The 14,193-nt window shown below is 41.2% G+C and overlaps 1 protein-coding gene across 1 annotated transcript; it reads left to right on the top strand.

Moving 5' to 3' along the window:
- The first annotated feature begins 934 nt into the window (after positions 1 to 934).
- Positions 935 to 13,169, top strand: LOC115172398 (F-box only protein 33). The gene is made up of 4 exons (XM_029729811.1): positions 935 to 1,498; positions 4,776 to 4,883; positions 5,322 to 5,989; positions 8,687 to 13,169. The coding sequence occupies exons 1-4, from the start codon at positions 1,071 to 1,073 to the stop codon at positions 8,950 to 8,952; spliced, it is 1,470 nt and encodes a 489-aa protein (XP_029585671.1). The 5' UTR covers positions 935 to 1,070; the 3' UTR covers positions 8,953 to 13,169.
- The last annotated feature ends 1,024 nt before the right edge of the window (positions 13,170 to 14,193 follow it).

The raw sequence follows: 14,193 nt of genomic DNA, 5'->3' as shown, positions 1-14,193 counted from the left end.
TCGGCGCTCTTCACCGCAGGTACTTCATCCTCACTCTCGTTACATTCAATTTTCTTCTGTAGCTCTTCCGAAAGTTCTGTATGATCCTCTTTTCCATATTCACTCAAAACATGTTCCACTTTTCTCTTTTTTCCTTGTCCAACATTTTCTCCCTCATCAGATCTTGCAGGCTTGTGCAATCCCCCACTCCATATTTACTCATGTTCCACTTTCCTCATTTTTTTCCCGGTCCTCTTTCTTACAGGCCATCCAGCCCAAAGATGCCATTTTTGCCTCTCCTTCTCTACATGATGCACTTCTCATTTCAAACTCGGCATTCAATTACACCATGATTCCTGCCTCGACTTGATTGGTTCTTTTTTCCCATTCCATCAATTTACAGATAAGAAATTGTTGGATGCAACCAAATATGTGTATATGGCATTCAATCAAATACCCCTAAATGTGATGAAGGTATCTGCTATTGGATATTGTCCGTGAAAAATAATTCCTTTTACATTTCTACAGCATTGGCTGTGCTAGTTAGGTCAATAATATGGTAGCCTACACTATAACGGCAAAGAGAAAACGAGGTGGTCTTGTCGTGGGCAAAGAATTCAATAAAATGCCATCTTATGTGGAGGACTCAACTGCAGTAAAAGTTCTCCCCCTTGCGCACTTGAGAGGTATGGCAAAAATAAGTAATTGGGCCAAACCACTACTGCAAATGGTTTGATAAAATAACTATATTTGCAGGTGACAACTAAATGAACAACATATTCTACAGAAAATGAAAGTATATCAAACATATGAATATATAAGTTAAACATAAATTATGATCAAACATATGAATATGTAACTTAAACATAAATGATGTCGGCCTGTTTTCAAAAAGTGGAACGTTGCAGAATATTGTTTTCATCCCCACGTAGTCATAAGTGGTATAATCCAATAGTATTGAACGCAAATCTGCTGGATGTTTAGTTTTAAGGAGAGCGAGTACCGGAACTGGACTGTTGTCTCACAATCTTACAACGGTTATATTTACACTTTCTGTCCGCGATTAATACCGTAGTTTAGTGGTCTGCGCCATGGCTTTGTACGGGGGTGTCGGAGCCATGGCTTTACCTAGCGAGCTTATCGTCCATATATTTTCATTCTTGTCCGACAGTGACAAGCTTCGGGCCTCGTCCGTGTGCTCTCGCTGGAGGGAGTGTCTGTTTTACCCATCGCTTTGGACGGAGCTGAAGTTGCGTGTCGGAGGTGGTGCAAACCGGGGAGGCTCTGGCTCCGAACAGACCCCAAGATTAGAATTTCTCATGAGGAAGTTTGGCTCCTTCGTGCGCGAGCTACATCTCGAGGTTTCCCCTGTGGACGGATATCTAAACCCACTGAGCGGAGTGGAGGGCAGGGTAGAACCTGTAGAACGCGACCCTCAATTGCTTGATCGCTGGAAAGACGCAAGGATCACCTATTTGGAACAGGTGTTGTGTGTGCTCGGATGTATTCGAAATAACAGGTAGTTGGATAGTTACTACAATTATTCAATACATGTTTAAAGCAAATTGAGTCAGCAACTCCATACGTGTCAATTTGAGTGTTTGTTGGGTCGTAGTCAGCTAACGTTAAGTAGCTAGCCTAGCTATAAACAAACTATCATTACGTAATCGGGTCATGTCGTTACTCTACCGATTTCTGCTTAACGTTATGCTACTTGTGTGGTTTTCAGTCTGTTGAAGCTATAATCTAACTACTTGGAAAAGGCATGTCAGTTTGAAGTCTGTTTTTCTGCTTGCTGTGCAAAGAATGTTGCAAGGAGTTTTTTCAATGACATTTGAACAACAATGCAGCAGCAGTGGTGGTCATGCTCAGGGAATCTAGCTAGGCTCAACCACTGAGGTCAACAATGACATTGGCAGCATGTTGTCATTCAGGGTTGGGTGGGTTACTTTCTAAATGTAATCTGTTACTACTTACCTGTCCAAAATAGTAATCAGTAACGTAACTTTTGGATTGTCCAAACTCGGTAACGTAATCTGATTACATGAAGTTACTTTTAGATGACTTCCCCTTAAGATGCATATGAAGAATGCAAAAATGTATGTTACCAATTGAACGATATCTATTGCAGCATAAATACATGTTAAAGTTTACATAGCTGGCCTTATATGGATGCTACATTTTACTTTATGTGTTGGTTATTTAGGGTTCTTCTAACCCATCGCTTTCTACTACATATAATAATACGATTTAATTATATCTTTACATTAATAACCGAAGTCTATCAGAATTCCAGTCATTCCAATTATACTACGTGATCTTCAAGAATAGGACTTGGAAGTATAGATTAGCCAAATTGTTTTACTTGAGCATAACCCCAAAACTAAGGATTTATTAGCCATCCCTACTGTTTATGATTTTGTTGTCATGGAGGATTGATTGGGCTCATTGATTCGAGTTGAAAAATAAATGCTGCGCTCATGGAATGGTATGCTTTGAGCACTATTGAAAAGTGCTATTTACATGTGAAAAATGAATGCCATATGCTGCATTTGCTATAGGCCTATTGTTTACTTTTTTGTTGGCGACACTTTGATATATTGATAATATGCAGTTGTGTTAAAGGGCAAATCCACAGATGAAACAATAACAAAACGGTCGCCCCACCTCTGTTTTTGGTAAAAAGCTGAGCGATGGGCCTGGAGAAATGTAACCACTCCCAGATTAGTAGACAGAGCTATTGATGCAAGGACTGACCATCCATGATATCAAAATTATTGTTTTATCCAGTGTTTGTTTAAATTTCCAATGTTAACAAACATTGGTGAAAAACAAGCTTATATTTTTGGGTTCTCATGGAGTGTGACAGATGAACTAAGCTGATGAGGCATTTAAATTATATTCTTCAATAATCAATGGATATACACTACCGGCCAAAAGTTTTAGAACACCTACTCATTCAAGGATTTATTTTTACTATTTTCTACATTGTAGAATAATAGTGAAGACATCTAAACTATGAAATAACACATATGGAATCATGTAGTAACCAAAAAAGTGTTAAACAAAGCAAAATATATTTGAGATTCTTCAAAGCATCCACCCTTAGCCTTGATGACAGCTTTGCACACTCTTGCCATTCTCTCAACCAGCTTCACCTGGAATGCTTTTCCAACAGTCTTGAACGAATTCCCACATATGCTGAGAACTTGTTGGCTGATTTTTCCTTCACTCTGCGGTTCGACTCATCCCAAACCATTTCAATTTGGTTGAGGTCGGGGTATTGTGGAAGCCAAGTCATCTGATGCAGCACTAAATCACTCTCCTCCTTGATCAAACAGCATTCCTAACCTAGCCCACAATGTCTGCTGTGTGAATCTATTTTGAAGTTTCAAAGGAAGATAACAGGAAGGCCATATGCAACGTTTGTGCTGCTATTATTTCCCAAGGGGAGAAAGTGAAATCGTTCAATACCACAAACCTAATTAGTCATTTGAAAGTGCATCACCCCCAGACATTCAGCAACTACTTAGAACAAAAGCAGAAAAAAACTAAGCGCACACTTCCAACAACTAAACAAGTTCAAGTCCAGCAGTCATTTGAAAGAGTAAGAACATTTCAGCGAGACAACTCAAAGGCGAAACCCATTAAAGCCAAGATAATGGAATTGATTGCCCTTGACAATCAACCGTTCTCGGTCGTGGGGGATGTTGGCTTTCGCCGACTGGTCGAGCACCTCGAGCCCCGGTGCACACTACCAAGTAGGCGCTATTGTCTAGTTTGAGAAACAGACGCCTCACAAGTCCTCAACTGGCAGCTTCATTAAATAATACCGGCAAAACACCAGTCTCAACAGCAACAGTGAAGAGGCAACTCCGGGATGCTGGCCTTCTAGGCATGGAAGACATAGCTTGGACTGTAGCCTACAAAAGCATATTCCTGCTGTTTTCCCGCGATCCATCAAATACATTTGGTTTGTCATCATAGTGGTCTCTGACTTACGGTCAGACTTTCACACGTTGAATAAATTTAAACTTGCACCCTTTTCATTGCTGATTTGAATGTCATTGAGAACAGAAGTGTCAAAGATCATTTCTGAATTTAAAAGTAATCCTTAAAGTAATCTAGTTTTTCGAAAGTATCTGTAATCTGATTACAATATTTTTGCTGGTAATGGATGACAGTTCGTTTTTTTTGTAATCACTTGCATGTAACGGACTACATGTAATCCATTACTCCCCAACCCTGGTGATATGCAACTCTGCCTTTTCAAACATGTACTTTCAATATGCTAATATCTTTTAGACACATTTATGTCCTGAAAAGTTACACTTGCACTGCCACAGAGATGGCTTAAAAGTGTCTTGAGGCATTTCTTTGTTGATAACTAATTCCAGTGTTCATTCAATTACAGCACACTTGTGTAAGAGAGTTCGGGAGATTTAGTGGCACAATCAAATGCGGGAAGCTGGGTTTGTGGTAATGTACCAAACTCCGTTCAATGGTGAAGGAAGTCACCATGGAGTGGAATTTAGTCCGCTATGTTTGTGGTGTCTAGCTGCTAGGTTTGTGGTGGACACCAGTGTGTGATGTTGAAAGGGATTTATTGTCAGAGGCTTTCTGGCAAATTGGTGACAACATGTATACTGTTTGATTGTCTTTGTTGCAGACCACAATTAGAACATACTATCACTGACCTCCACTATGGCTGATTTGTGTCCGGTTTTGACTAAAGCTCATATCTCTCTCTCCCCGCCCCCCACCCACCTCTCGCTCTCTCTCGCTCCTTCTCTCAGAAATCTCCAGAAGCTGAGTCTGTATGGGGATACATGCATTCAGGATGAGGGCATTCTGGACAGTGCCTATCTCCAGCAGGTTGACCAAGGAGGCAAGAAAATCAAAGAGTGAGTAGCTTTTAGGCAAGGCTACATCTTACCCAGGGCGACAAAAGGGCATACAGCAGGGCTCTACACTAACCTTTTTTACAAGGAACATGTGTGCGCCTAAATTGAAAAATGTCAGCACACATAAAGAAATTTAGGAACACAATGAAAATTATTTGAGTTAATAAAGCTAGGATCCTGATTGTTCTTCGAGGTCGCACAGCAAAATACTTAGGTTCACAATCATTCAAAATCACAGTACAAACTGTTCTAAGTTGAAATTCTGCCTCATAGAATTACATAGAACACATAGGTCATTTTAATAGGATCTCTGTTCTGCCCATACAGGTTTTGTTTTATGTATTCATTGTCAGTGAGTAGGCCTTTATTTGCAGAAATGGAACAGAGAAAAATGTCAAAAGTTTTCAAACTTTCTGTGTTTCCTCTGGGCTGGGGTAGGATCCAACAGCTGTTAGTGGAGGTTCTGTCTAACAGCAGGAAGATAAAGTGGCTGTCCTCCGCCTTCATGCTGGGTGTGGTGACCCCATGCTCCCTGGCCTCTCTGTCCAACCCCAGTGCAGGCTCCCTGGAGCACCTTGGCTTGCTGGACAACCAGCTGTCTTGCCTGGTCTCCCCTGTGGAGCTGGAGCGGCTGGTCCACCTGCGTTCCCTGGCCCTCGACTTCTGTGACTTCACCTCTGAGTTGAGCCACCTACTGGCTGGAGGAGACCGTGCTCCGCTACACCGCCTCTCCCTGATGCTCAACGGCGCTGCTCTGAAGGCTAAGCCGCTCGATGGCACCGCCAGTGAGGACGACTGGAAGGCCCTGGTCCAACGCAGCGCTAACCTGCGGGTCTACGTGATGGCACTGGATGTGTGCAGCCAGGACCTGCTGAGGGTGCTAAAACCAAGCCTGCCCCTGGAGAGGATCCACCTGGACAGCTACTCCACCTTGGTCACAGACGGAACCCTGGAGCTCATTGCCCAGCAGTACAACAAGACCCTGAGCCACTTCGTCCTGATGAGGGATGACACCGGCTTCCCTGACCTTGGCATCAACCGAAACGAGGACCCGCTGGTCCTACTGGCCTGGCGCTGTGTACACCTCTCTGTATTGGTCATCCACGGTGAGCCTGGTCCAGATGTTAGCATTACATAGCTCACCACTCTTTTAGTGTAGCCTAACATTTTAATGGAAATGATTGATTTCCAATGGCATGGGTTCTACAAGATGTTCTGATATAAATATTTATTGCTGGTTATTTCTGGGAGTAATGTTATGTGGGGCGGCAGGTAGCCTAGTGGTTAGAGCGTTGGACTAGTAACCGAAAGGTTGCTAGATCGAATCCCCGAGCTGACAAGATGAAAATATGTCGTTCTGCCCCTGAACAAGGCAGTTGGATGTTCCTAAGCCGTCATTGAAAATAAGAATTTGTTCTTAACTGACTTGCCTAGTTAAATAAAGGTAAAATAAAAAATACAAATAAAATGTCTGGTAGGGCTGACCCCATTTAGTCGACTGGTTGATTGATTGTTTTGGGTGATAGGCTGCTGGTCGACCGAGTAGCAACAACAACAAAAAAATCATGGTGTACAAGACATCTGTCTGAGTGGACTGATCCATTGTGGAAGCCGTAGGGATGACACAGTCCAGCAGTCTAAAATGTGCTACTGAAACTGTATATGGTTATATTATGTAAGAACAATGGTGCAGCACAAATCAAATGTTTTTAACAACTGCGCCCTCTCACACTTTGGATAGTAGTCACTGTCCGCAGTTCTGAAACACATCAGTACACTGTTGAATTGGCGTCTTTTACTAGACCATGTTGCTAAGTGCGTAATAGTTAACCAGCATGGTGTTGAGAACAATGCTGTGGAGGTAGCAGCGAAGTTAGGAGAGATGAGAAAACAGACTTTGCCTTAATTGTCCAAGAAAATTAAGAGTGGAAACCCCAACTTAATTAGGTATATAGGCCTAACTGCTAATGTGCCTGACTTTATAAATCATCCATAAGCCTCCCAACTGGTGCAGCGGTCTAAGGCACTGCATTGCTGTGCTTGAGGTGTCACTACAGACTCGGGTTCGATCCCAGGCTGTGTCACAACCGGCTGTGACCGGGAGTCCCATAGGGCGGCGCACAATTGGCCCTTTTTCCTTGATCTCCTTGTTATTATTATGATGATGATGATAATAATAAGTAATTTCATTCTCATTAGTCGGCTTAGTATAGCAGCCTTGTATAACCACCATTGAGCTGTAGGTCTAAGAGTGCATCCTGTTTAGTATAAATACCGTAACTTGGGCCTATATTTCAGTACTTACAGTTCATTCGGAAAGTGTTCAGACCACTTTACTTTTTCCACATTTTGTTACGTTACAGCCTTATTCTGAAATGGATTCAATAAAACATTTTCCTCATCAAGCTACACACTACCCCATAATGAAAAAGTGAAAACAGGTTTTTAGAAATCTTTGCAAATGTATTAAAAACAGATGGCTTATCTACATAATTATTCAGACCCTTTGCTATGAGACTTGAAATTGAGCAAGTGTGGGACCTTTATATAAACAGGTGTGACAAAGGGTCTGAATACTTACGTAAATAAGGTATTTCGTTGTTTTTTTGAGGGGGGGGGCAAACATTTCTAAGAACCTGTTTTCGCTTTGTCTTTTTGGGCTGTTGTGAGTAGATTCCTGAGCAAATGTTTTTATTTAATCTATTTTAGAATACAACTGTAACGTAACGGGGGATAAAGTCAAGGGCACTGTAAATAGGCTACTGCATGAATCAATAATTTATTAATTCATGTCATTCATGATTTGAAATGCAATCAAGCGTTTAAGTTTTTAAGAATTTTCAACCAACTCTCTGGTCCACTTATAATTTATTTTGTGTAGTTTACATTGTTCCAAACGGTCAGAGAAATTATATTGTAATCTAACAGCACCTGTTTGGCACACATAATATGCTTGCAGCGCTTGCTCCTTACCTCATTTTTCTTGATCTTCAGTATTTTCCACAACTAGTCAAATTTATTCCACACATCTGACTTCCCCTTTACCAGTAAGCAACAAGTAAACATTATCCTGTTTCGAGTTTACTTGTCAAGTCCTCTGCATCCGATTTGCTGTTACGTGTTCAGAGTTTCTAACCAATTTATTGATGTTATTATGATATGCTGTAGGTCAAGCCCTATTGGTCACCTAAAGAGAGCAAGGGTTGAGGGAATATTTTTCCTAAACAAATTAGGGATTTCGGTAACACAATTTTTCAGTCAGAAATGGCAATTTATGTTGCAGCTTCTGCAACACGGACAGCGCACTGTTGATGTTCTGTGGTGTCGATGCAGCAGTGAGGAGAGCGAGACAACAGGAGCTAGTCAGTCACTCGCTGTCTTATTTTTCTTTCTTTTTTTACACAGCGCAGCATGTCTGAGCCAGGTCCGGCACAATCAAATCAATTGCGGTCAAACTCCCTCTAGTCATTTGCCTTAATTATTTCAACAAACGGGTTGCTTAAAGCATCAGACAAGCTCAGTGCATATAGTTGATTTGATTAAAACTCATAGGATGTGTCAGTATATGGAAAAATACATGTTTTAAAATTGACCTATCGATTGGTTGAAAGAACAGTATCTTGGTCGACTAATAAAAATTAGGGGACAGCCCTAATGTCTAGTGTGTGTGTATTATAGAGGTCATATTGGCAGCATGTTCATATGTATAGAACAGATCAAATGGAGTTGTTTTACATTCAGTATCCAGTATGTTCTTTCGACAGTGGCGTTCAATGTGATTCTCCTCTGTCTGAACACTACAGGCTACACTGTGTGGTCCCATAACCTGGTGGCCATCTCCCGTCTGCGTGGCTCCAGCCTCAAGGTCCTGGCTGTGTCCGAGGAGAGCATCGACTTCGACCCAGACCAGAGGGTCTTCATGGAAGGTGACCCCATCCACAACCTGGTGAAGGAGGTGTCCCTGGGCCTGGGGCGCGTCTGGCACCCTTCTATGGACTCCAACTTGGTCCTCAGCGAGCCCACCCAGCACTTCCACAGGGAGATGCAGAGCTTCAGCTTGGGCATGTAGGCTAGAGCTGCAGCTGCCAGACCGGGCAGCCATCTGGGTCGTGTTCATTAGGCATCAAACAAAAGAAAACAAGACCTAAACAGGAGGGACCCCACTTCACCAATAAGCAATGCACATTTTCTGTTACAAAGTTTTCCATTGAATGACCTAATGAACACAACCCTGGTCTGATCTTGCCTGCTGCACATGCTGAGTGTTTGTCTTGATGATCTAATCACCTTATAGGTCCCATCTCATTTACATACTTTATCTTTTATTTGTGTTTATTTTCTTCTCTGTAGCATGAACTTATCCTCTATGTGCCGTGTTTATCAATATTAGCTCTATATTTATATCTATCTATATATATCCTGCTTATGATTAGGAGAGTATAGTCAAATATTTGTTTAGTAGCTAAATGAGCAATTGGTGTTGCAAGGGGGCTTTTCTACACAGCTAGTTTAGTTAGTTGTATTGCAAGTTTTTTTTATTTTTTTTATTTTTTGCTTTGTGTTTTATCTTAGCAAGTGCTGAGTTATCAGTTAATCCACCTTGGCTTTTTGCAATGATGGAATCCTGTGTACTTGTTTGTGCACTTTTTTTTAAAATGGGAGATTAGTCTAGTAGTCTTTCGGTAGAGGGAGGGACCGTGCTGATGGAGTGTGTGGTTAGGCCCCCCTCAGCCTAGCAAGATCCTGTCTGCTCTTTACTTTTGTGTTTTGGAGATGATGTTGTTGCTATGTTACGGGACTAAGATCCTGCTGGTTCTTCTCAACCCAGAGGTGGGATATGATTGGTTTCCACACTGAGTTTCCTACGTTCTGCTGCAGTACTTAAGTCAGGGGTTAGCATTGCGAGTCGTACGCTGCAGTTTGTTCTCAGAAGAATCCTCTGTGTCTCAGGTGGGCAAAACATGATTATATGAAGATGGTGATGATGAGGATGTATATACTATGAAACAATCAGTTAGTCTGTCAGTCTAATACAGTTTTCTTCACATTTGCCTTGGAAAACCCTTTGTTTTCTAGTATCAATAGTTTTTGCCATCCAATCTGCCCCTTTTACCATGGGGTAAACAAACTTAGTCGTACATTTGTTTTAAGATTTAAGGTGTTTAAAGAATGGCAAAAAGCTACTCCTTGCACATGTTTCTCTTGTTCACAGCTATGTTGGCTGATTCCAGGGCCACAGTGTTTCACCATCTGAATGTTGGATGGAGGGAAGTATGTGCTTGCTTGTTCCAAATCTCAGGATTTTTGCACTTTCAGTAAATTTGTCCATTGAAGGCTTTCTTTTAATATAAAGCTTTCTGTTGATCTGCGGGCCAGTGTGCGTGGTGGTGTGACTGGATACTAATACTGTGGAAAGAGCTCTTCCAACACTACGCACACCAGAGGTTGTTGGTTTTATTTTTCTAGATGCGCCTTCTCGTTTCCTCTTAACCTTTTTAAAAGTTAACATCCTTGATGTGCGTCTGTGAAAATACTTTTAATGGCGTTTTCTATCGTGTATTTGATGTTTTTTAGAGCTCAGAGTAGCAGAGAGAATCTGAGGTTGATTGCTCAGTGGTAGAATGTAAATATGAAGCTAACAACCTTTTTTAATGTGTAAAGTTGTCTGCTATCCAGAATTCCCCTTATATATGCATATCTTTTTTTGTTGCTTGTAAAGCTCCGGGAGCCAGTCTTGACTGATAACGCAGTAGTGCTTGGAATAGGTGACCTGTGGTTGTTCTGTGCTGCTGAGACGTTGGAACATTCCGGAAAAGAGGTTTCTCTTGATCTTGTGTGACTTGTGAAGCTGTCGGTCGGCTATTACTATTTGTTGTGTTCCTCCGTGCCCGTAACTTTCATTGGTACTACCAAAGCCAGCCATTTTAGTCAAGGAAGAGAAACACTGTATGCAAAGTTCTGTATATTGAGAAAAAAAAAGTTTGCCTAGAAACAGCTGGCATCGGTTCAAACAATGTAATGATCAGCCTATGGGATCCACTGCTAACCTGTTTAGTTGTGGCAGTAAGATATGAGCCTGCATGCAAGGTTCAACTTAGTCTATCTACGGTTGATCCATGAGAAGTGATAACATGTATATCGTTTCAATATTCCTTTAACAGAGGGATTCTTACCTTTGTTTTTAGTACCACACCAAAAAGGATGTAGATAATATTCTATATTTGGAGTTAACTTGTTTGTGCTGTGCAGGGGTAGTGTAAGACCTTGTTAGAGGATGACAAATGCCAGTCAATTGTTACAATGTGTAAAACATCCTAATGCTGTGCCTAAATCCAGTGTAGCTTTCGCTCTTTTGTTGTTGTTCATTTCCAGTTCACCATTCATTGTCTAGTATAGCATTTGACTACCGTTAAAGCATATCTCATTTCCGCATTGGGGGGCGGGTGTGTGTGTGTGTGTGTGTGTGTGTGTGTGTGTGTGTGTGTAAAGTTTCAAAAGTGCATACATCAAAGAAGGGGGTGTATGGTGTGCCCCTTTCTCACCAGTGAGCAGGAAACAACCTTTCTCAGGGTTACTGTCAGTTGAGGAGGAGAGGTGTTCCATGCCTAAAAAAAATAAATGATGAAAGTTAGGAAGAATCTTTTTTCCAACATGTCACTGGATTAAACAAAATGGTCTGTCAGCGTGTCTGCATCAGCTGCCAAAGATAACTGTGTGAAACGACCCTTATGAAGTGCCCACGTGCTGGCATAGGGCAGGGCCAATGGCTGATCAGCCAAAATGTACTACTATGACTGCTCCTCCACAAATACTACTAGAAATATACCTACTGAATATTGGGTGAAGTTGGACCACATGTGGTGCACAGCTATGCTGTGGCTTGGTCAACAACAGAGCTCTCGCTCACCAGTTTCATTGTGAAAAGTGAATGTCATTTAAGTATAGATAAAATCAAGTTTGGTTGATTCATTCAGCCCTGTACGCTGCTATGAGACGTGTAAGGAACATTCCACTGGGGAGTTAAAAACCAACTGAAAATGGCCGTATAAAATGTATTTTCAAAAATATTTTCTTTAGGGGTAATTGGATCCAGTAAATGATGCACAATTGGTCTTTGATGAAAACATGGTTTGCTGTGTGAAGTCATATAGAAGTGGTTGTGCAGCCCAGTCTCACTCTGCATGTTAAGTCATAGTAGTGGAGGTATTTTCTTTATATACTCTGTAGAAAAATACCAGTTGGGTTATTACAGCTTCCAAATCAGTTGGATCTCATTTATTTTTTTTTTTTTTGTTCTTGACATTTTATATGCAATCACAATCCACATCTCTTGTTGAAAAGGAGGAAGCTATATAGCGACAGTGAGCTGCTTGAGGGCAGGTCCATCTCAGAGAGTTACCTGTAGAACCTCATTGTGCTGCGAAAGCTACGGCTAAATGACCTCATACCAGCCTTATTAAGAGTGTAAACGCTTGAAGTCAAGAGACCTGAGTGAGGAGAATTCTGTTTTGTTTTATTCCGTTATTAAAAACCTGCACCACTATCATACAACAGGTTCACTGTTGTGGGGGTCAGGAGGGAGGTGAGCTTAAAACAAGGCACATCTCTTAATGGCTGACTTGCATTACAGCCAAGTCAAACGCATATATTCCAGTGGCTTTTATTTTTCTGTCACTTACAAATGGAAATAACAATGTGATTGTTTTAAGATCTTGACTCTTCGGAAGCCAAACTGTTTCAAAGGCTACCGTGGGTTACAGACATGGTCTCTATGAGACTGGCCAGCGGGCCCCAGTTTTAAGTGGTATGAATGTTGTGCATTTGTTTAAAATCAGGATATTTTATTGCAAAATAAGTCATGCATTACAGGTGGCCACCATGGGGCACGAGCAGTGCGAACACCTAGGCTGTGTCCTTATAAGCTTTCGGGGGAAAAAAATAACTGCGTATTTGTATATATCAATACATTAATGTATACTCTTATGCAACATATGTCCGGGTTCTATTTATGAACATTTGTAAGCTTTAAGATGGTTTTACCACTTTTGCTAAATGTTAAAATATTTGGACAGGTGTGTTCTGTCAACTTTGTCTCAAGTGAGCGCATAGCATTGGATACGTACAGTACATCTGCAAATGGGAAATCCACTGGTGCAGGTATGAACATTTTTGATTCGAAAAAGTGATAACTAAAGAAGGAAAAGCCTAAGTGACATATTGGGTAAACCAGCTGAATGTTGAATGGTTCTTTTTAAACCAGTGAATAAAAGCATTACAAAAGACAAACATGGTCTTTGTGTTATTCATGGTGGCTTAATTTGAATTGCAATAATCCTGTGCTGATCCTAGTTTATGGCAGTGCTTTACCTTTGGTGTAATTTTACCTCCCATTAACCCAGTGTACAGGTACAGTTGAAGTCGGAAGTTTACTTACATTTACGTCATTTAGCAGACGCTCTTATCCAGAGCGACTTACAAACAGGTTGGAGTCATTAACTCGTTTTTTAACCACTCCACAAATTGTTAAACTATAGTTTCGGCAAGTCGGTTAGGACATCTTCTTTGTGCATGACAAGTCATTTTTCCAACAATTGTTTACAGATTATTTCACTTATAATTCACTGTATCACAATTCCAGTGGGTCAGAAGTTTACATACACTAAGTTGACTGTGCCTATAAAGAGCGTGGAAAATTCCAGAAAATGTCATGGCTTTAGAAGCTTCTGATAGGCTAATTGACATCATTTGAGTCAATTGGAGGTGTACCTGTGGATGTATTCCAAGGCCTACCTTCAAACTCAGTGCCTTTTTGCTTGACATTATGGGAAAATCAAAAGAAATCAGCCAAGACCTCAGAAAAAACGTTGTAGACCACAAGTCTGGTTCATCCTTGGGAGCAATTTCCAAACGCTTGAAGGTACCACGTTCATCTGTACAAACAATAGTACGCAAGTATAAACACCCCAGTACCACGTAGCCGTCATACCGCTCAGGAAGGAAACGCATTCTGTCTCCTAGAAATGAACGTACTTTGGTGCGAAGTGCAAATCAATCCCAGTACAACAGCAAATCAATCCCAGTACAACAGCAAAGGACCTTGTGAAGATACTGGAGGAAACGGGTACAAAAGTATCTATATTCACAGTAAAACGAGTCCTATATCGATATAACTTCAAAGGCCGCTCAGCAAGGAAGAAGCCATTGCTCCAAAACCGCCATAAAAAAAGCCAGACTACGGTTTGCAACTGCACATGGGGACAAAGATCATACTTTTTGGAGAAATGTCCTCTGGTCTGATGAAACAAAAATA

The sequence above is a fragment of the Salmo trutta genome, chromosome 33 (genome assembly GCF_901001165.1).
Source record: "Salmo trutta chromosome 33, fSalTru1.1, whole genome shotgun sequence".
In the NCBI taxonomy this organism is placed as follows: Eukaryota; Metazoa; Chordata; class Actinopteri; order Salmoniformes; family Salmonidae; genus Salmo; species Salmo trutta.
The sequence above is the reverse complement of the archived record's forward strand: the minus strand, read 5'-3'. Positions and strand labels throughout refer to the sequence as shown.

What these genes read in the sequence shown, in the direction of transcription:
- LOC115172398 (XM_029729811.1), top strand. Translation starts at nt 1,071, where the DNA reads ATGGCTTTGTACGGGGGTGTCGGAGCCATGGCTTTACCTAGCGAGCTT. An exon ending in GGAGGCAAGAAAATCAAAGA is followed by an intron (nt 4,884 to 5,321) that starts GTGAGTAGCTTT and finishes GGGCTGGGGTAG; the next exon opens with GATCCAACAGCTGTTAGTGG. An exon ending in CTCTGTATTGGTCATCCACG is followed by an intron (nt 5,990 to 8,686) that starts GTGAGCCTGGTC and finishes TGAACACTACAG; the next exon opens with GCTACACTGTGTGGTCCCAT.